General features: G+C 40.5%; 1 protein-coding gene across 2 annotated transcripts in view; it reads left to right on the top strand.

Moving 5' to 3' along the window:
- The window catches only part of MCTP2 (multiple C2 and transmembrane domain containing 2), a 106379-nt gene extending 85161 nt beyond the window's left edge, over positions 1 to 21218 (top strand). For both annotated transcript variants that reach the window (XM_057418149.1, XM_057418227.1), the window contains 5 exons: positions 805 to 846; positions 11377 to 11486; positions 14128 to 14237; positions 16219 to 16316; positions 18537 to 21218. In XM_057418149.1, coding sequence (XP_057274132.1) covers positions 805 to 846; positions 11377 to 11486; positions 14128 to 14237; positions 16219 to 16316; positions 18537 to 18605 — 429 coding nt within the window. In that variant the 3' untranslated portion in view covers positions 18606 to 21218. The remainder of the gene's footprint in view (positions 1 to 804; positions 847 to 11376; positions 11487 to 14127; positions 14238 to 16218; positions 16317 to 18536) is intronic.
- The last annotated feature ends 605 nt before the right edge of the window (positions 21219 to 21823 follow it).

Raw genomic sequence — 21823 nt, 5'->3', positions numbered from 1 at the left:
AATCTGGGTATCTGAGCATACTGGATGCAACTGCTTTAAAACACAAATCCAAACCATCTTTTTATTATGATTCTTCACATTCTTTGCATGTTTGCTGTATTTAAACATGTAATGCAGTGATTCAAATGTACCTAGTAAATAACCAAGAACTTAGAGGACCCTGTTAAAGGCTCAGATTATTAAATACCTGAATTGAAAGCCAAGTGCTCCTAATTTCAAGCCTTAGCCAAGTCTTTTGTTTCCCCTCCTACCTGTCAGCGTAAAAGTTAAAGGGAGAAAATAATGCTGCATAGAAATCTGACTGTGATTTGTGAGATTGATTATGTTCATCTGAATGTATTTTCTGAAGTCTAATGTTTCAGTAACGGCCCTAAAGGGAGGGAACAGTCATTGTAGCAGCAAAGATGGAACAAGTTGAGTATAGAGTCCTCAGCCTTGACATGCCAGCTGGTTCATTTGTCAGACTAAGAACAAAGCTGTTTACAGACATACATAAGTTGTCAGTGAATTTGAATGCCTGTTGCCTTCAAACTACTGGGTACAGCCACTAATGCTTTATTTAGACTTAAAATTTGTATAGGGTATTGCAGGCTTTGTTCCGGATACTGCAAAAAACCCAAAAAGTCCTTGAATACAAAATGTTATTTCTGAAAGGTGAAAGCAGTGGGGTTTTTGATGACTTGCAGTAGAAGTGAGAGAAAACTGTGTAATGAAATGTTGTGGGAGTATCAGAAGCTTTACAAATGTTGCCTGTCACTGAAAAATAAGTGTAGCATTTTGAAATGTGGACATCTGCTTTTGCAGGAGCTTATGGGCTTGGATGAAGATGAGGATGAAGATGATAAGGTAAGTGTATCTCACGATTGTGTTAGCTAGAATCAGAAGGAACGTGGGAGAGCACACACCCACCATCCTATTTCCATGAGATCTTCATGTATTATGTGTAGTAACTGGAAAAAACAATTGTTACTAGTTTGCTCACTGGCAAATTTGAAAATATGAAAAGATTGGTTTATGTAACATTCCATAGTGGTGTAATCTATGCGAGATCTCTGAACATTAACTGAATCTGAGCAGTCCCCACTTTGTGCTTGAAATCGTAACAGGCACGTGTATGTATGTGTACTGATAGGTGTGGGTAGGTGAGGGTATGGGTAGGGTATGGGTATGATGCGTATGGGTAGACAAGGTGTAAAGACACACATGAGTATGTAAAATCCTCCACCTGAATTTCTGGTGTTGGGTCACATTTTGTGCTAATGGCTTTCCCCAGAAGATTTGGCATTTTCATTTCTGTTGGCCAGAATTGGTGTAATACGTGGAGAACTGGTTAGAATTTTCTTAACGTTTCTTTAAAAGCTTGGGGTTTGGTTCATTGGCTGAAATATAGAAAGAATTGGAATTGGCAAGGCCTGTTTTGTATTTTATTGGAGCATACTTACTCATTCTTCTCACTGTGAAAAATTCATTGGATTTTTTTTTCGAGTTTATCAAACCACAGTGACAAATGATAAAAGGATTAGAGGGCATGACATCTGAAGAAAGATTAAGAGAACTTAATGTATACAGCTTGAAAAAACATAAGTAAGTGAAGGAGGATCTGATAATCTATAAATACTTTAAAGCTAAAAGGTGAGGAATTATTTAACGAGCAACAGCATGCAGGGGAACATTAGCTGTTAGGAAGAAAATGTTCACAAGGCAATGTGAAACTTTCAAATTGCATACTAAGTTAATAGGACTCTTGAATATTCTATGTTTTAAAAGTGTTGCAGTGAAATTGTTGATCATTGAGAAGTAAATCAATACCACAGTTAGCAAGTGCACCTTAACTCTTCTCAGTTGAAGACACTAGAATTGAAGCTTCGCAGTCTAATTGATGGGGGGGTAGTTATTTAAGCTTAACAAGCTCTTCTATGGTTATGTTTTAATGAGAAACCAGAAATCCGTCAAAGTTATAAAGTGAATTTTAGCCAACCTAGTTGAATTACAGGTTTCGTGTTTAAATATTCCCATTTATAATTCACTCTCTGCATTGTAAAATTGGACAACTAAAAGGACCAATATCTGGGATTCACCAGAAGTTGTTAAATGAAAGTTGTACCTTTTCCAAAGGAACACTGTGCATCTCTAAAAGTCAATAATTTATATTCTGTGGGTACCCAAAATTAGACACCTGTAAATATTGAGCCTACATCTTATTTGTGTGATGCCTAAAGGTGTAACTTATTTGCTGGAACTAATCCCATTTTCTGTCTTCCTTTTTTCATATGCCTCTTTCTCATTTGCAAGTGCTGAGGTGAAAAAAAACAAGTTAAAATGTATTAAATAGGTATTTAATCCTCTGTTTCCTGTGCTGTGAAAGAGATTTATTGCTGCAAAGCCAAAATATTCTAGGTTACATTTACCCTGGATTTATCTCCAGTGGCTTTGGTTCTATCTATAAATACAACTGGGCCACTTAAATATGGATCTGATCGCTTTGAATTTTTGCCACGATACCCCTCCAGCCTCTCTCCCAAGGCAATTCCACTGTCATCCTCTTTCTTGGTTTCTTTTAACTAAGTATGCCAGTGTGGGAAAACTCCTGAGAGTCAATGTTGATCTTTTCTCTACCATTTTGTAATCAGCATTGCCTCCATCTCTGTTTCCTGCATGCACTCTTGAAAATGGAAAGCTACTAGCACTGGCTAAAGCAGTAGACGCCTCCAGCAGGCTTTCTCATCAAGATAGCAGTTTATATCCCAACATTACAGCAATAATAATTCATAACTTGTATTAATTGATATACTAGTGTTATGGGTCTATGGAATCCTGACACAGAATTGCCAGGAGAGAGAATTGCCAGCCACTACATGTGTCCCATGACAAGTGCTGTGCAGCATGGCCTTAGTGTCTTCATCCTGTCCTGGGTATATTCCTGCTTTGCATCATTGATGGACCATGCTTGCACTGTGATGACTTGCATGTTTAAGTACATTAGGTTATTCCAAGTGACTTTTCCAAATCTGAGGGTGGTCAATGCTCTCGAGGGAGTGTAAGAAAAATGTGATTTTGACATTATCTCATAGCAATGCCAACATTTAAACAGACAATTATACTTTAGAAAGAAGTCTGTGTATTTTTTTTCCTCCCTAATACAAGAGCTCCTAAAGTTGGAATCTGCTAGTTGGGTTGTGGTATACAAGGTCACTGTTTCTGTTTCCTATCATCGTGCTGTATCAAAATACTCACACACATAGCCTTTCTGGGTTCTGCTGCATGTTAGACATAACAGGCCATGCTTCTGGGAATTGTAACACACGCTCTAACAGATGAACTGTTTACAAATTAGAAATACACAGACACTTAGTTCAAAAACCCAAGAGCAGATTAACTCCCCCCACCTAAACTATCTGTCTTAAATGACAGGGCTTAATTGCCAACTCCCCCTTTCTTTCCCCCTCTGCCCTCCCCAAATACCAGCATGGAGAACTGCAAAAGATAAGAGAGCTCTGTCCCTTTGGCACAAGCTCTTCGGTGGATGAATGCCTTCTCGGATTTGTGCCATCTTGGACATGGAGTTCAGGCTGCATCTTGTCGGCTCTGGGGTCTGTCAAGCTGTCTGAATAAGGATTGTTTTAAAATTACATCACCAAAACATCTTTTGCCTGCCAGTAGGAAGGTATAGACAAGTTACATGTAGCTCAGTGCAAATTGTTTGATTGTTGACCGTGTCTATTTATTTTACTCCTTTTTTTTTCCTTTTTTGACAATGACTGTATAGCTTCAAGAGCAGGCAGCTACCCTGGTTAATGAGTGTGTCATAGCACCCGGCTTTAAAGAGTCTTCTGATGATCTTAAGTTGTATGGATAAAAGCTTTCTTCTCTTCCCAACCAGATAAAACTTAAATGATTACTAATTCCAGGTCTAGTAACTGAATCAAAGGAAAATCAGAGAAAGAAACTAAATCAACAACAATTCCTGTTGTGTTTTGAGGGGTATTTTTTTGTGTGTTTCCGTGTTTGTTTGGTTTTGGGTTTTTTGGATGGTCTCAATCCAGTGGTGAGCCAACATAGCCCTGCTTGGCTAATGGGATGTAATAGGGAAGTATCAGACAACACCGTGGCTTTAAGCCAAGTTATCTGGCAACTTCCAAGAAATGTTTAATATCTCATGTATTGGAAAAAAGAACAGTGGGAAAAATCCCCCCCCAAAAAATCCAATGTTTCTTATGTAGGAAATTCTCTGTCAAAAATAGGGACAAAAAAATATACAAAGTTTTATGAACACGATTCAGAAAGACTCCAGCCAAACAAATTACAGTCAAATTCATCCAGTAGCAAACAGCTGACATTTTCCATTGGAGTTAGATTCAGCATGTGGAAACCTTCCGTATGGATCTTATTTGTACGGGTGGATTACGATGAAAATTGCATTAATTTTCTCCACTGTAAAGGTCAGTAATTGAAACATGAACCAAGAGTCTATTGTGTAAGATGCTATATCCCCATACTTAGGAAAGGTCATCAAGACAATATCATCTCATTGTTTTCTTCCCTGGAAGTATAAATAATTTCATTAGTTTTTTTCTTTTTCTCTTCAATACAACAATTGCAGTATAGCATTTCAACATCTCCCGTTAAGACTGCTGAAGAGACATGATGATAAAGACTTGAAAATACCCCATGGTGCACAGGGTATGTTCAGACTAGCAAGGGCTCTCCACAAAAGAAGCCCCAAGGTGTGTGTTTGTGTAGGCGTGGACTCCCTTAAATTGCTGTTCTTTCTTCGTTTGGCTTTTTGTGGCTTCTCGCTGCTTGCTTCTGTGAACATATTCAGAGACTGTGAATATGTTAGTGATGGAGAAGCTGAAGGGATGGGTTCTGCTACTTGCCAGAGCTATGCTTGGTTCAGAGCTGGAGGATGTGACACTTCTAAGCACACATAATCATCCGGTCTTGCAACCATCTTGACTGAAGTGTAATGCAAGTTTCCAGGTATCACTTAAGATGCAATTACAGCTTCTGTTTTTTCCAGGCTTCTTATTAACCCTATCAAACTTGTTAATACAGAGTGCAGGGGTTTCTCTGGTTGTGCTTCGTTCTTTGCTTGGGAGCCTCCTGCATCAAGAAACTGGAAGATAAATGGTCTGTTGTTAATTCTTATACTGCAGCATTGTTTAGGACTGCTCTTATCCATAGACATCGCATACATTGTCACAGTCCTTGTCTCAGCATATTGACCTAGTAATTCATAGGTTTAGAAGTGATGGGAGAGAGATGCTGAAAGGAGGGACTTGCAGAGGACTTTTAGATATCTTGGGGACTGTGGTATGGTTCTCCTTACATAGAAACCTTAGCAGCCCTATGGCAGTCTAAAATTCTTCCTCTGGAGGTAGGTAAACCAACACCATAGCTTCTGTATGTCCCTGAAGAAACATTAAGTCGTAGGAGTAGGCAGGTCACTGGATCAAGCACACAAACCTCATCAAGTTCTTGTCCCTTAGGAGTTCCAACTATGTAAAATGTTAAAATTTATTTTGAATTGTCCAGAAGTATGAATAGATCTATCTTTCTCTTGTACCCAAATTGCTAAAGACCATTACCTAGATTGTAGATGACGATCCAGTAGTTTAATTCTAATCCCCATGTGATTGTTCTTAGGTCTCTCGTGTATTTCCAGGAGAAAGCACTTATTTTGACCCTTTTGTTTTCTTTCACCTTTTGTTTTTCAAATCAAAGATTTACTGATGACTTTATATTTCCATTCAGGCTTCTTTTTTGTTGCTCCTTATGTTCCTCACCTAGTGGTGTTTTATTCTGTTGAGACTACCAGTATTGCTTTAAAATCTGTAGCGATGCCACCCGACTTTGGGTTACTTTACATGTCTGTGAAAATGTGTGCAAGTACAGAAAATGCCTCTTAACCCCCCCCCCTACATTTCATGCCTGTGTAGAGAGAAAGCAACAGAGTTAATGACCTAAACCTCTCCACATAAGTTTGTTTATGGGCTGGGCTTAGAAGAGTTTTGCTGGTGTCTTGTACACGGATGAGATTCATCTCATGTAAGCAAAGAAAGTGTAAGCATTGCTGAACAAGGCGTGAAGTGGTCATCTCTGCCTTTTAGCCGGTGTTCCCCTAGCCTTAGCTGTAGGATGATGTGCCATTGCTTTTGAAACGCGTCCTTTTAAGGCCGATGGTGCTCTCCTTCGTAACATCAATCCGAAGTGATTCAATTGGCTCTGGTGGAATTATTCCAGATTTCACACCTTTTTAACTGAGAGCATAAATTGACCCGTATGTGTTGCATTTCCTCTATTTGGTAATTATTTCAAGTACGTGCAGATTCACTCAATTTCCACAGCCAGGCAGGCACATTTGCAGCATGGTGTTAATAAACAAAAAGATCCTGTGATGCACAGTTTCAGGCCTGCAGGAGGCAATTGCTGAGAGTTTGGCAGCCATCCTCTCCGGGTACCCATCCTCCTGGAAGCTCCGAGAAGGTCTCCTTGCCACGCAGCAGATGCTGCAGCACAGGGCAAGACAGTGACTCAGCAAGGCAGATTGCTGGGTTCCTTCCAGCTGCCTTTGGCTCCCATCAGAGGCAGGATCCAGTTCAAGGTTGCTGTGGTGACTGTTTTCAAAGCTCTGCCTGGAATTCATTTTAGCTACCAAGAGACTGTCTGTCACTCCATGGCTGTCACCTCCCACAAGAGCTTCATTCTGCTGCTAGACTGAAGCTGTTAGTGAAGGGTTCCCTGCAGACAATAGAACTCAGTGGTCTGCTGCTTATAGCCAACAAAATCTATTTGGTTTCAGAAGTTCTTCATCAAGGAGTATTTTGGCCTTAAGATGTTGCTTTGGCCCAGGTTTTGCTGGACACTGGTAAGGTCAGAGTTGTGTAGTCTAGCACAGAGCAAGCTGTAAGTTAAATCCAATTTCAGCTAAGTCTGCCTTTCTCTAAACCACAGCATGTTTGGTTTGTTTTAAAAACCAAAACCCAACAGAATAACAGTGGGGCAGAGACATGCATGCCCGAACTTTTTTCCTTTCTTTACCCTTTCCATCAATCTTGTTTGTTGCTAATGCACGGGGGAGTTCATATCTGGTATGTGGGACGAATCCTGGTAAAACATTGCCCTAATGTGCTTGCAGCAGCAGTGGTGGGATAATGAGAATAGCTACTGTAAAAATCCAACCTAATCCTGAAAGTTAGGCCAGCCTAGGGCTGGGCATTGAATTCCTTTGAATTCCTGAATATTCAAGATTTTAATTCCTTAGCTGTCTGTATCCTGTTTTCTTCCTCCTTTTGCATTAATTGGTATTTATTTTTTTCTCCTCCCCTTTTCCTCATCCTTGCCCCCAAGTGTTGCTCAGCTTTGTATATTGAGTTTCCCTTGGCACGCCAGAGATCTGCTGATGAATACCACTTGTCTGAAAAGTCACATAGATTTCTTTCTGTGCAAGTGTTTTATGCGAAATCCAAGTGAGCAAGTATTTAGAACTTGTTCATGGCTTCAAGCATCAGTTTTTAGTTGTATGCAGTTGATATTGGAAGCATACATCAGAAATACACTTAGAGAACAATGTTAAAAATTGTGCGTTTGGAGTGTTGCTTACTGGTTTGGATGTATCCGGAGGAAAAATATCTGAAGGACAGATTGGAAAAATAGGGAACAGCTTTTGGTAAGGATGAAGGCTATTAATCATTGAAACAAATGATCACAAGAAGTTAGAAAATCTCCACCATCCAAGTTTTCAATTCGGTAACAAATGCTCTTTTAGAGCAGAAGTAGTAACTAGCATTACTTGGTCTTTGAAAAACAGACAGTCTTTGCTTTCAGACTCTCCCTCTGTAGATCTTGTGATTTTTCCCTTCCAAGCCCAGTTCTCAGAAAGAGAGCACACCAATCATGAATTGCCATGTTAATGCTCAAGATGTCCTCTCCTGGCCCGCCCCACATTTCATACGCTTTTAAAGTCTGTGGTGTAGGAATTACCTCAATTTTGGGGTAGTGAGGCAGATTCTTCTGCAACTGTCCCTGAATGTCTGGCAGCGGCATAACACAAAGCCATAGTAACCCTTTGAGTGCATTTATGTGTACTGTTTATTAGCTGTTACGTATTTCAGAAATAGAAAAATCTAGAAGTACATTTCATTCAGTACAGCAGAGATTTGGTGTCTTCATTGCCAAATTTAAGTTGGTGTGCATTAGCTGGGCACAAAAGACTTAACTTCTGAATTTGCTGGGTGGTTGTTGTTTTATTCCCCTCTTCTCTGACATGCTTAACCTTTTTTTAAGTCCCCTTTTGTGGCTTTGTTCAGGCAATTAATGTAGAAATGAAGGTTTCTAAATCAGTATATGCAAGGAAGATTTAAAGTAACACACTGATTATATAATTAATTCTCAGTTGTAAACTTATTTTGATGGAGTTAATTCTTTCCCAGAGGCTGAAGACTAGTTCTGGTCCACCCACAGTGCTGTAATCACCTCAGAAATAAAGAAGCAAAAGGCCTTGAAGGAATGGACGTTTCATGACTGGTTTTAGGAAAAAAATGCCAGAAACAGGCAGGATATTTTATTTTTGATTCAAGCAAAAGCTTCTGAGCTGTGATTTTAAACCATGGGTATCCAAATCCTGTTTTCAAGCAGCATAATATATCGAGTCCAAAAGATATCAGAAAGGAATGATACCTGAGGAGGAGGGAGAAAAATTGTCTGGATGATGGGACCTTGCACAGATGGGAAAGTGGAAGACATATTTAGGATTATTTATTACATCTTCCACAACTATGGAAATGTTCAAATATAGTTTTCTGTCTGAGAATTGCCCACTTACTAATAAATATGGACCTGTGGCTGTCCTCTTGATGGACTATTAACTCTTACTGCTTTCAACAGTGTTTTGTAAGGTGTCAGCTTCAGAAAGCATAAACAGCCCCCCAAAACCTAAATAACTTGGAAAATCCCATTTGCTGTACTTCATTTGTCTGCTTCTGTCTTGCTTAACCAGCAACCTAATCATCCTGTAGATGTGTTTAGACTGCAGGTTGCCAGAACAAAACAAATAACCAAAAAGCAAATAACAAAATACCCCAAATAAATAACAAAGAAAAGATCTCGACAGATTTCCAGGAGTTTTAAGTGATTCTGCATACATACTGTGGTGCGTACTGAATGGGCACTTGGTAGCCTATTTTACTCTCTAATAACTGTTTTCATGTACAAGGCTTTCTAATCCTAGTCTATCTCTGTTTTTTCCATGGTTGGGCATATTTTGTATTATAAATTGAAAACATCTTTGTCTAGGTATGATTTTAGCATGCATGCTAGGTTAGAACGTGCATGCAATTGTCATTATATCCTGGGAACTTGTAGTTTCTGTTCTATTTGCTTAGTCTGCCCGGTGGCTGCAGCAGAAGTTATGTTGTCTTGGTTAAATTGCATTATCACCACATTTCTAAGCTCAATCGAAGACGTGTAAATGAAGTCAGCATGATGCAGATAGAGCTGACAGATGATCTTCCTTGCAGCTCTGGGTAGCAAGAGTAGGCTTGCCCTGGAATACCACTTTAGATAAAGTGTTTTCTTTACCCCTCTGAATTTGAATGGAATGAAATTCCCACTGGCTGGTTCTCCATGAACTGCTCCCCAGCTTCTACTTCCAAGTTTGGTGCAAAAAAGCCAGCTCTGGTTAAGGGACTGCTGTACCATTCTAGTGAGTGAATAGTTAAATATAATCTTAATGTGTCATTTAAATTTGAGCCTAACAAGGTTATAACTGGAGTTGTGTGAAAGTGACTTTTTGGTGCTATTTTCACATAAACTGACTATTTATTTATTTATTTTGTTCTGGGGTTATTTCACACCCCAAGGGTTTCATTTTTGTTGGTTGTTTTATTAATGTAAAAATACTCATTTTCGCACCCAAATGTGTGATTATTTAAAATGCTGCGTCTATTCATTGTGCACTCACTTGCAACCTAAAGGCAAATATTCAGATGTCTGGAGCTTGATAACTCCGGTGGATTTGGCTGGCTTTTTCATCTCCAAAATTACTGTGAAGAGAAATGGGCATTAAGCAATTCTAAAGGGTTACAAGTGCTGTAGTGCCATGTCTGCTTCTCAGCATCCAAGGATGGTTCCCACATTACTCCAGCACACAACGATGAGCGCAGTCCCCTGTCTCAGATGCACACAAGCCCTCTCACAGCATGGTAGTGCCAAAAGGCTGTAGGAATGAGCTTTGATCTCTCTGGCCCAGTGTGACTTTTAAGTAGCCTCTGACCCTCTTTCCTGCATGGAGAAGTAGTGTGGGTTCACAGCACAGAAGCAGAGTGAATCTTCCCCTTACTCCTACCCATCCTTTCCCCTGCCCCAGCCAGTGAGGACCACAGACAACACGGATCCAATGTGCATTTTACCAGCATCTCCCCTCTCTGGGCACTGACTGGTTAAAATGCAGCTTAAAATGGCCTTTTTTTTTTTTTCCTAAATTGAGCTGATTTTTTGAGTGTCTAAATGTGATTTAAAATCAGTGTCCAGGCCTCTGCATTTTGTAATAAGTGAATGTTTTGCTGATTTCTCACTAGAATATCTGCAACCACACCAATTTGCATGCCTGTATGTGTGTTAGATTGCTGGCAAAGAAATGCTGAATGCTGATAATTGTATACTGATTTCCAAGGCTGATTTAAGTAATTTTGATTTTTAATTCATTCTGTGCTTCCTTTTTATTTCTGCACATGTGTAGTAATGTCCTGTAATGTTGTTGCCTAAAATAAGCAGTAAGAAATGAAGTTGTGAGATGGCTGCTGTAAAAGGAAAATGATTTTTTCCTTTGATTCTTCCCCCCCCAGTAAAAGAATGGGTTTCTGTATACAGAATGTTCAAAAAATATTGTATTCGCTGTCTTGCTGCTAATCTATATACAGAAAACAGCATGGCTGATGGGAGTTTACAAAGCACAGAAAAGTGATATTTAGAAGTTCTGCACAGGAATATTTTTGTTCCTGAGAAATCCTGAGCACCCAGCACTCCCTTACATGTCAGCTGGACTCAGGGGTGCTCAGCATCTCTTCTGGTTTGATATGAAACTGGGTTATTCACTGAAAGTCTGGTCTGAGGTGCTGCAGTAGGTTTGTGTTAAGTGATGATGAAATCTCTGCCTGTGTGTCTAAGGAAAGAAGAAAATACAGGGATCTGCATGTCTTCATGTTGATTGTATGTGATAAACCCAGAGTGTGTATTCTCTTCTTCCTTCACTGATACACTTGAGTTTATTGATGCGTCCCCAGTACTGGGAATGTGACTTTCTTTACCTATCTGTGAACATGTTAGCAAATACAGAATGTATTACAAGTTTTGGTTGTTTTTTTTTTTTTTTGTTAGGAATCTGAGAAAAAGGGGTTAATTGAGAGAATCCACATGGTCCAAGAGATCATCATAGCTGTGCAAAGCATCCTAGAAGAAATAGCATCATTTGGAGAGAGGATTAAAAAGTAAGTGGGAATTTTTTCCTTGCTTAGCCACGATTTGCACAGCCAGGAGGATTAAGGTGGAGTGGATGTCATGCTTTGAAAATAACTGCAAGGTTATTTATCTGCACCAGGAGAACGTGGCCAGTCCCACCACTGCTTCTTCCTTTAGAGTCTCTTATTCCAGAAACCTTTCCAAAGCATATAGTTATAGGCTCATAGAGCGGTTTGGATTGAAAGGGACCTGAAAGTTCATCCAGTTCCACCCCCTCTGCCACAGGCAGGCACAGCTTCCACTAGACCAGGCTGCTCCAAGCCCCGTCCAGTCTGGCCTCGAACACCGCTGGGATGGGACAGCCAGAGTTTCTCTGGGCAACCTGTGTCAGTGACTCACCACCATCACAGTAAAGAATTACTTCTTAATATCTTATCTAAACCTCCCTTTCAGTTTAAACCCATTTTGCCTTGTCCTACATGTCCTTGTAAAAAGGCCTTCTCCAGATTCCTTGTTAGGCCCCTTTTAGGTATTATCTCCTTAGAAGAGGAGAAGCATATGCTCTACTAATGTACTTATCACATTTGTCTAGATTTCTGGTCTTGTCTGGGATGGGATGGGGAGTCATGAATGCCCCATAAGGGAAAAATATTGCTTGAAGATGTGGGCGCAGAAGTATTTGGGCATTTCTTTTCATTTTCTTCATAGAAAGTAGGTAGGAATTGATGGTTGGCGTTGCCTTTCCCACGCCCTCTCCATGGTTACAGGAGGTTACCAGTCACTTATTTCCCTACCCAACACATTGGTGTTATTCTCTTTTTACCATTTTGAGCTGTCTGCTTCCTGCTGGTGCCACGAGGAAGACCAACGGGTTGCATAGGGAGGCCCATAGAGTATTCCTGACCTTAACAAAGGAGGGAGGTGAAGAGCCTAAAATATAAAGAAAATCCCACACACAAACACACACAAACTTTTATAGCTCAGTCTTAATTGACCCACATTGTTTTCTGTTTTGAACACAAAGTGATGGTTTGTGATCGAGCCACACTTTAATGAGGAGCTGGGTTCAAGCTAAAAATACAGCAAACGCATGTGCTGTGGTTCCACACTGGACACCCCAGCTGGGTAGAAGTGGCCCGAAGATGTATCCCAGTCTATGAACAGGGCACTGTTCTGCCCAGCTGCATAGCAGGAAGACTCACAGTGCTTAAGTACTATTAATTCTTATGTTCATTTTGGTAACAGTGGTCTTAAAGAACACATTGGGTATTAATGCAGATGCCCAATGTAATTTCAGAAGAATTCTGTTGTAACTCAACAGTAATGTACCGTTAACAAATTGCTACTGAAGTTTTTCTGTCAGTGACAGACTGAATTGTGCTGCAGTTTCCGTCTGTCACTCCAGTCATACAATCACAGGGAGTTTTAATAGTTTAACTGAATTGAGCTGTTTTGCTATTTTTTTCCTTTAACTTAAGCTACGTTGATTGATAACAGTGTGTCCTCTCCCACCTATCTTTAGTTAATATTTAATACATTTATTGAAGCTTAAAAGTGATTCTTTTAGCATCCTATTAATTCTATCTGTCAAGGGAAGTTTGTCTTATTTTAGAGCCTGATAAGTGGGTCCACATTCATTCTCTCTTCTTCCTACTCCCCATCACTGTGATGTGATGAAGTTAACAGGCAGATTGTATTAAACAGACATGCTCAGATCTGTAAATTCTCCTGTGGACTAACTGGCATTCATGTAGTCCAGGTATCTCAATATTTGGTGCATGCTGTAGGGGTGTGTCTTATGGGGAACCAGGGGGATATAGTAACATCAAAGATGTGTTAGCAATAGCTGCTGAGCTTAAATCCATCGTGGTCATAGAAATAAAGGGTCTGAGTGAAAAAAAGTCCCACTTTGTGCTATAATGCTGCAAAAGTCTGAAAGACTGTAGTATCTAAGCCCCTTGAGTGCTTCTCTTGGGAAAAATCTGATGCAGGCTGATGGTGTGCAGAAGCGTGGCTACTGCCAGCATACTTTAGCTTACCCAAGGCAGCCTCCTATATACAATGTAGTCAGGAGTTGCTGAAAACACAAGGAAACAGAAGCAGATATACGTGTGTTGAGAGGTTTATATAGAATATTATTTCCTAATATGATACAGAGAAATAAACTGCTCTTTTAAGGTTTAGCATATGTCATAATCAATCCATTACAAGTTGGTGGGGTTGAATTTGGCTGCCTGCCATGTCGTTCACTGACACGCATCCCATGTCATCTCCACTGTGGCCCAGTGGAGCCAGCTCAGATAGCTCACACTCGCAGTGTGGCCTCATCTCCAGATCAGATAATCCGCCCATGAATAATGGAGAGCTGACCGATGAGCAGAGATGTGTAACAAGTGCGACACGTATAAAGAAGAAACAAAAATGACCTGCTACATGCCTTACAAGTCCACTGAGCTCCCCAGAGACTTGATATCGGCCTCTTAGATATCTCCCTTAATGTGTTATAGCATCCTGATGCAGGAATCTGCATATCCACCTTCCAAAGAGACTGCAATTTAAGTGATCTGAATGCACTGAGCACTGCAAAGAGGTCGTTATTATTGGGTAGCAGAATACAAGCAATGTCCAAGAGCAGAAATGTTGAGAAGGATTTTTCCTTTTTCTTTACAGCACATTCAACTGGACGGTGCCTTTCCTCTCTGTCCTGGCCTGCTTGGTCCTGGCAGCAGCCACAGTTATTTTGTATTTCATACCACTGAGGTACATTGTTTTAATATGGGGTAAGTACTCCACTGTGTCTTATTTGTGTGCGATAAATAAGGTATAAATCTACAGAATGAAGTAAAACAAGCTTTAAATGACCTGTTAGACAATCAAGTGCTGTTGCTTAGAGGTAAATAAATATTCTATGAACTTCTTAAAATGGCCATTTCCCCTCCACCCCCCAGGTGATCCAATGATTTGCTTTTCTTAGGGTTCTTTATAAGTTTCCAAGAGCACCACAAGAGCATTAGCCTAGATGAACTAGTGTTGCTGTTCTGCAGGAGAGTAACTAGCTTCCTGGTGCTGGAGCCTCCCAGCTGGGAAATGGTAGGGAGTGGACAAGGTGTGTTTTGCAGAGCTGGACCCTGGAAGCCTTTTGGGTCTTAACTCTCCTGTACTCAGCCCTGGTGCAGTTCTGGGCTGTAGGGACCCCACATCACTGGGGCTCAGCCATCAGCTGCTGCCTTGGCTCTCATAGAGGCAGAAAAGGGAGGTGATGAGAAGGTGGAAGTACAAACAGCCGCTTTTGGGGAGGAAAAAAAAAAGAAATAAAGGATTAAAATAAAATAAAGGGCAAAAGGGAAAGAGAGAAATTGCTAGGAGTAGAAAGTTCAGTAACAAAATACTGCTGTGCTCGTGTGGAAGACATGGGGAGTACATAAAAACTATACATCCATTCAACATCATCTAGACTGACAGGGCCTTCAAATACAATACATGTTAAACAACTACCCTGTGGCAAGGCCTCAAAAGACCTTATGGTATTTTCTGTTTTTTAAAAATCAGGTACACAGAAAATTGTGTTGGCATTTTGCTACAAGTATATGGCTTAAAAGCTGAATCTCGGATGTGAAGCAGGTACATTTCCGAGAGAGGAGAATGCTGAAGCAGGCATCACATTTGAAATCACTTTCAGGGAAACTACTGGACAGGGGCATGATGGAATTGATTCCTGTATTATGATGCTCAGAGGCAAACAACATTTGATATTTTTTTGCTGTTCTTTAAAGTGGGTTAGCTGATTTCACCTATTAGGAAAGGAGCATTGTTCCTTTGCTCTTCTACCACCACACCTTTAGGTAACCACACTACCAGTTGCTATTTCTCAGTGGGGAAATGTTGGCAGTAGGATGTTAAGTGGCTGCATCGGCACAAAGGAAGAGCTGGGAAGGATGCTCAGGTCTCTCACTTGACCATCCCAGCCCATACAATTGAGGTGGTGCTGACTGAGGGCCTTTCCTCAAAGGGAGGAGAAGAGAAGACCTCATGAACACCACAGTAATATGAATGCTACACTCCCGTGGGTCTTCTGTCCAGATTAGAGACTACCTCTGATATCTGAAGCATAACTAAGTCAATGGAGACAGGGACCTCTGTTGCTGCACTTAATAAGCCAAATTACTTACCCTAAAACCCTAAAATAAAGTAAATCTTGCGGTAAGTTTTTACAGTTTCACACAGCATCATAATAGGCCGACTTGTCAAATCTGGTTCTGCAAAGAGAGGATAAGCTATGAGACATGGAGGGGATGGGAAGCTTTCATTTTCAGAAGAAAACGAAGGAAAAAAAGCCCTTATGCTGCCCAATTATTTTCAGAGCCCTCCAGTTCCCTGGGCAAGAGGAGAGGGAATGTCTTTGGTCATGGAGGACAGAAGATTTAACAGCATTCTCGGCTTTTAATTCACGTATTCTCTGCACAATACCCCCCAGAATAAATGCGTGCTGCAATCTCTTTTTGCCATGTTGTTGACAACAATCAATCCCCAAAGTAAAGAAATACCTTTATAAATAACATCCTCTACTTCCTCCAGGAGGCACTTGTGAATGATTCCACATGACAGGGAACATGTGCATGGCTTTAAGTCCAAGGCACTGTTTTCACACTGATTTTTACTTGTGAATTCCTCTTCCCTTTTTCACCTTGCCTGAATGATTTAGGAGGGAGGGATTAGAAAAGAGTTATATTATTTTGTTTGCCTTTTTTTTTTTTTTCCTAGGCATAAATAAATTTACTAAGAGGCTTAGAAATCCCTACGCCATCGACAATAATGAGCTACTAGATTTCCTCTCCAGGGTACCATCTGATGTTCAAAAGGTAGGTAATGAATGGCCACCGCCAACAGAGGCAACAAGCGGCACTGAGAGCGGCTGGTGCTGGGCTTGGGGACCATGATGCCAGTGCACTTTTGAGTAATGAAGATAAGGAATTGAGGAAAATCCACAAAGGTGGAAGGGGGGGAGGGTGTTAGAAGAGAGGGGAGCCAAAATCCTTTGTCAGAAGGATAAAATGATTGCAGAAAAATTATCCTGAAAAGACCTACTTTAAAATGATCTGGAAAATCACCCAGCGTGGTTACTGAACTGTGGTTTTCGTCACCTTTCTGCTCTGGTATTTGTATGGAAGGAAGGGGAAAATAGTCTCTTTGATAGAGATAACCATCCAAAAGGATTTGCTGAATTCTTCCTTTTCTCAAAAAAAGAGGCGTGGAGGGCATTATTTCTGTGACTTTGTGCTTGAGCTCCAGGCCTCCCTTGGACAATACTCTGCTCATCTTTTCCTTTAAAGATAGCTTTGAGATGTGTATTAAAAACTCTGCAGTTGATCAGATCAATCTTCTACCATTATGGAATTATAAGTTTTAATCTAACCAGAGTCTGTCCTCCCTCAATTTCAGTCAAGTCTCTTCTATTTCTTTGAAACAACAACACTGTCTTAGTAATCTTGCCTATCTTCCTGGGAATTATTTGAACAATAAGTCCTTCAGAATGTCAGGATCTGTTTGTTTCTCTTGGAGGAAGGAAAATAGTCTTGCTGGGTAAAGAAGCCACAAAATATAAAGGATTCTTCCTTTTGTTTTAATCAGCTGGAATCTGTGTCCTCAGGCCCTGATCCTGATGCCCTGGATCCCACTTATGTTGTACCTTCCTCTGTGAATTGTGGTACTTTCACAGTGAGGTGCTGCTCATTGTGAATAAGGGGTTCACAGTTTTGCCTGTAGTGATTTTACTCTGTTGGAGACAGAAAAGTAATTGCTGACATGCAGTGTCGAGGCATCTGGTAGAGAAACAAGGTTGGAAAGGCTTCTGGTGACATTTGTTTCAATAGGCTACCAGATTGGTTGGTCTTGATCTTGAGTGAAATCTCGCCATAGACTGGTGGGAGAGAAAAAAGCTAAATAGAAATGATCATAGAGACATTAAGCTTCAGCATGTTCTTTTATTTTTGTCATTACTGTTGTAAAGCATGCTGGACTTGCAGTGATGGTTTGCATATGCCCTTTTAGTGTTTATGCTTAAAGATAAGCTGCTTTTCTGTTTATGCTTTATTTAACATTTACATTTATAACATTTCCCTGAGTGGTTTCCATCATTTGGGGATCCCTTAAGCTTTCCAAGGAAAATAACTATTTTCTATGGGAGGAATGATAAAAGTTCCTAGGCTGGGACAAACCTTCTCAGAGTTTTCCACTAGTCCTAAAAATAGCGAGCTTATGTGACAGCCAGACGCTCATCCATGGCAGATCCCAAGTCCCTCTGTCTGCTTTTACATGCTATCAGTGTTTTGTGTTTTTATTTTTCTGTGCTGTCAATACATCATCATTTCACTGTGGTACTGCGATGAGTTAAGAAATTACCTCTGTCTGTGGTACAGCCATTTGTATACCACCCGCATGTGTTGGACAAAAGAGGAATGAAAAAGATGCAATGCTCAGCAGAAGTTGCCCCATGATTTCGATGGAAACGCTTTTCTGTAGAACAGATGATTTGGCGATTACACCATCCTTGTCAGTTTATAACACATGCTTTAACCATTATATTGTATATGGAATTGGTTTGAAAGGTGGAGGCAGCTTTGTCCAGGTTCTATTTGGGAAAATATTTTCCTTTCTCAAAATGATTGTGTCAGCATCCTGAGGTCTGTGGACGGTTTTAACAACTGTCATCTTGCTGTGTATTGAGATCCACTTGAAACTCCTGACAGAAGTTCATTAAATTTACAGGTTAATGCCAGAAAGATAAGAAAAAGACCTCCCAAACCAAACCCAAAAGATCTAGCCTACATTGCTGTAATCAGGTAGAACCCCATGTATCTCATTAGAGAAATCTGCTTTTAATATTTTTGTTTCAAGAAATGATGCATGACTTCTCAAATCCTTCCTGCAATTAATCCCCCATGTTCCTGTGTTTAGAAAATGATTCATTACTTTTGAACCTTCCTTAGTTTCCCTTGGTTTGTCCTCAGGGAGCCATTAACACACACTGCAGTGAGCTAGAGTTACCTAACTGCAAACGTCATGTCTGTTTGTTTTTACAGGTGCAGCATGCTGAATTGAAACCATACAGCAGCTCCAGTCCCATTAGGAAGAAGCGGAGCGCACTATAGGATGCAGTGTGATTTCAGAATGCAGCATCTCCCTCCGTACCCCCTACGCATGAACATGAGCTTCCCTCCTCCCCTTCTTGTTTCAGAACAACACTATAATCACTGCAACAGACTCACAGACTTTGGTTTTTGGGTTTGTTTTTTATTTGAAGATGTGTTTTTTTATAAACACCTATCTTGGGTTGTCCTTTTTGGGTTGCCTTTTGAGCATGGAGTTGCAGCCCCAAAAAGAGCAAGGTGGAATGTATGAACTAGTTTTTGGAGTGGGGAGGAGAATGGGAGAGGATGGTGCAACTGCACTGCTTTATTTTTTCCCTTTGGTTGCAGAAGCTGGATGTGGCAGCACTCCCTGTTTTATGTAGGAAGAGATAATTCCGCTTAGTGTAGCAGATCAGCTGAGCTGATGTGAGGAGATGCTCTGAACCAGTTTTTAACATATCCGACAGATTTAAGATATGAAAGCTATTCTTTTCGGAGTTAAATCACTGTGCCTAGGAAGGTTTAAGCTCTGAATTAACGAGTCTTTGATACCCATCTTCTGTTCAAGCAATGTACATTTTAAGAAGTTTTTTATCATAATTAGCAGAAAGAGTGAGGAGCTCCAACAACATCTCAGTATTTCATCCAGCACTTGTGGGTTTTTTTTCCCATTTTTTTCCTTCCCTCCCCCCCTTCTTTTTTTAAAGCCCACACTGTGTTTAACTCTTTGGCTACTGGAATCATCAGAGATCCATTGCTGGCAATGGAAGCATGAGAACCTTCTGCTGTAAAAGGATTAAGAGACTAGAAAAGCCTAACTCGCTGACCTGAACAGACTCTGTTGACTTGCCTTTTATAATTCCATCTTGTCAGATATTTTCAGCATAGCTGTTGTTTTCCTGTCTAAATCCAAAGGGGTCAACACTACACATCCAAGAGAAAAAACACTTTATAGCCTTAAAGAGACAAGTGTTTGTGCAGAAAGACAGCATAATACCTGAAAAAGCGGTTGTGCAATAGTGCAGACTTTGGTCCATCACTGATGTCTTGGACTCTTTCCTGGTAGCTCACCAGGAGAGGATCAGAAAGTGAAGTCATATGGAAACTGAGCAGCAAAGAGACAGAAGAAAGGACCCCAATTTCTATTCTGAAGAGAATGTGATTTCTTGCTTGCTTACCAGTCTTTTGGCTACTGTGCTTCTGCTTTATAGAATTCAGATAACCAGCATTATTCATGTTGTTTGACAGGGGAAACAAACACAGAATCCTATGTAAACCTGCTTAATTTTGGTGAGAGTGTAGCCCTCAGTCCTTTAGGTGCTGTAGGACATCACTGGAGCAATTTGTCAGCACAATAAGTCAAGAGCTGAAGTGCTGCTTGTAGTTCCCAGGCAAGGATTGCCACCAGCATCACCTGGGGTAGTTCACAGTCCGAAGAAATAGAGAATCCTGAGGGACAGGTTTATGTTTAACAAAAGATGACTTTGGAATTCATGTAATTAAAGGTGAAACGAGTAAAACCTTGCTTATGGATCAGTGATCCAAATGGATTTGAGCTATGTGGTTCAGTAATTCAATCTTGTGGGCCTATTGCGTGAATTTGAAGATGGTGTATTAACACCAGAGTATCTTCCACTGGATTATTACTCAGATTCAGTGATTTTTCAAGAAGTTTCTTTTTCAAAGTAACAATCTGCACTTGCCTTTGAATGAGAAAGGCACGTTTCCTAGGCTCGATTGGAGAAGGAATGTATTTTGGTCATGCAAAGCTATGTGTAGCTGCGAGTGGAAAGGATAGAAAAAAGATTATCGTGGTTTAAAAGCCACAAAAACACCTCTTTGTCTGCACGTGTGCTTGTGTACCCATGCATATACAAAGTTGTGTATAAAGAAGAGTACATGTATAATGTATTTATAGGTGAGTGTGTGTGGGAAAATGGGTGAATATAGAAATTTAAAAGCCTTGAAGATGTTTATGAAAAATGCCAAAGATTCTGAAGCTTATCAACTTGCATCTGTTCTTCTTCATTTTGTATCTTTCCCGGCATGTCTCTCTGGCTGAGCCAGATCTCTGCATGATTTGATTTACTTCAAGTTAATGAAGCTGGTTGGAAAGAGCCTTGTAGAAATTACAAAATCTCCAGTAAATCTCCTTCTTGTGCATACAATAGATGTCCACGGACCCCTTTTGTTAAACCAGTTTCTCAATCTTCTCTGTAAACAATGCCTCATTGTCTTGCTTTAAACTATCATCTGGTTTATCATACTGAGGTCTTGTCATTTTGTAAGGACCGAAGTCAGACATATTTAAGTAGGCATGTGAGATCTGATCGTTTATTTGAGTGAAAACATTCCACTGCAGGAAAATTGTTTATTTATTCAAAAGTTGAGACTGATAATTTAATATTTTTTTCCCTATAGATTTTTCCATGTGGAACTGATTTCTCTTCAGGAGACAGGGTGATGTCTTTTCTTTTTAGTGTAGATATGTTGTATTTAAGAATGATTTGTGTTAGATTCTTATGCTGGAGGCATTCCAAATGAAGGGGTTTGGATGGTCCAGTACCTATATATGTTGTAATGAGCTTTTTCTTTTGATAAATGCTGTTTGAAATGCAATAAACATTTGAGGTTGAGCTGATGCTTTTAATTTATCTGTATTATGAGATACAGAATCATAAAATCATCGAATAGTTAGGGTTGGAAAGGACCTTAAGATCATCAAGTTCCAACTTCCCTGCCATGGGCAGGGACACCTCCCACTAAACCATGTCACCCAAGGCTCTGTCCAACCTGGCTTTGAACACCGCCAGGGATGGAGCATTCACAACCTCCTTGGGCAACCCATTCCAGTGCCTCACCACCCTCACAGTAAAGAACTTCTTCCTTATACCCAATCTAATCTTCCCCTGTTTAAGTTTGAACCCGTTACCCCTTGTCCTGTCACTACAGTCCCTAATGAAGAGTTCCTCCCCAGCATCGTTATAACCCCCCTTCAGATACTGGAAGGCTGCTATGAGGTCTCCACGCAGCCTTCTCTTCTCCAGGCTGAACAGCCCCAACTTTCTCAGCCTGTCTTCATACAGGAGGTGCTCCAGTCCCCTGATCATCCTTGTGGCCCTTCTCTGGACTTGTTCCAACAGTTCCATGTCCTTTTTATGTTGAGGACACCAGAACTGCACACAATACTCCAGGTGAGGTCTCAGAAGAGCAGAGTAGAGGGGCAGGATCACCTCCTT

Source organism: Pezoporus wallicus, unplaced genomic scaffold, assembly GCF_028554395.1.
Source record: "Pezoporus wallicus isolate ANWC-B61680 ecotype Strahan unplaced genomic scaffold, APGP_CSIRO_Pwel_v1 contig_3952, whole genome shotgun sequence".
Lineage (NCBI taxonomy): Eukaryota > Metazoa > Chordata > Aves > Psittaciformes > Psittacidae > Pezoporus > Pezoporus wallicus.
The sequence above is the reverse complement of the archived record's forward strand: the minus strand, read 5'-3'. Positions and strand labels throughout refer to the sequence as shown.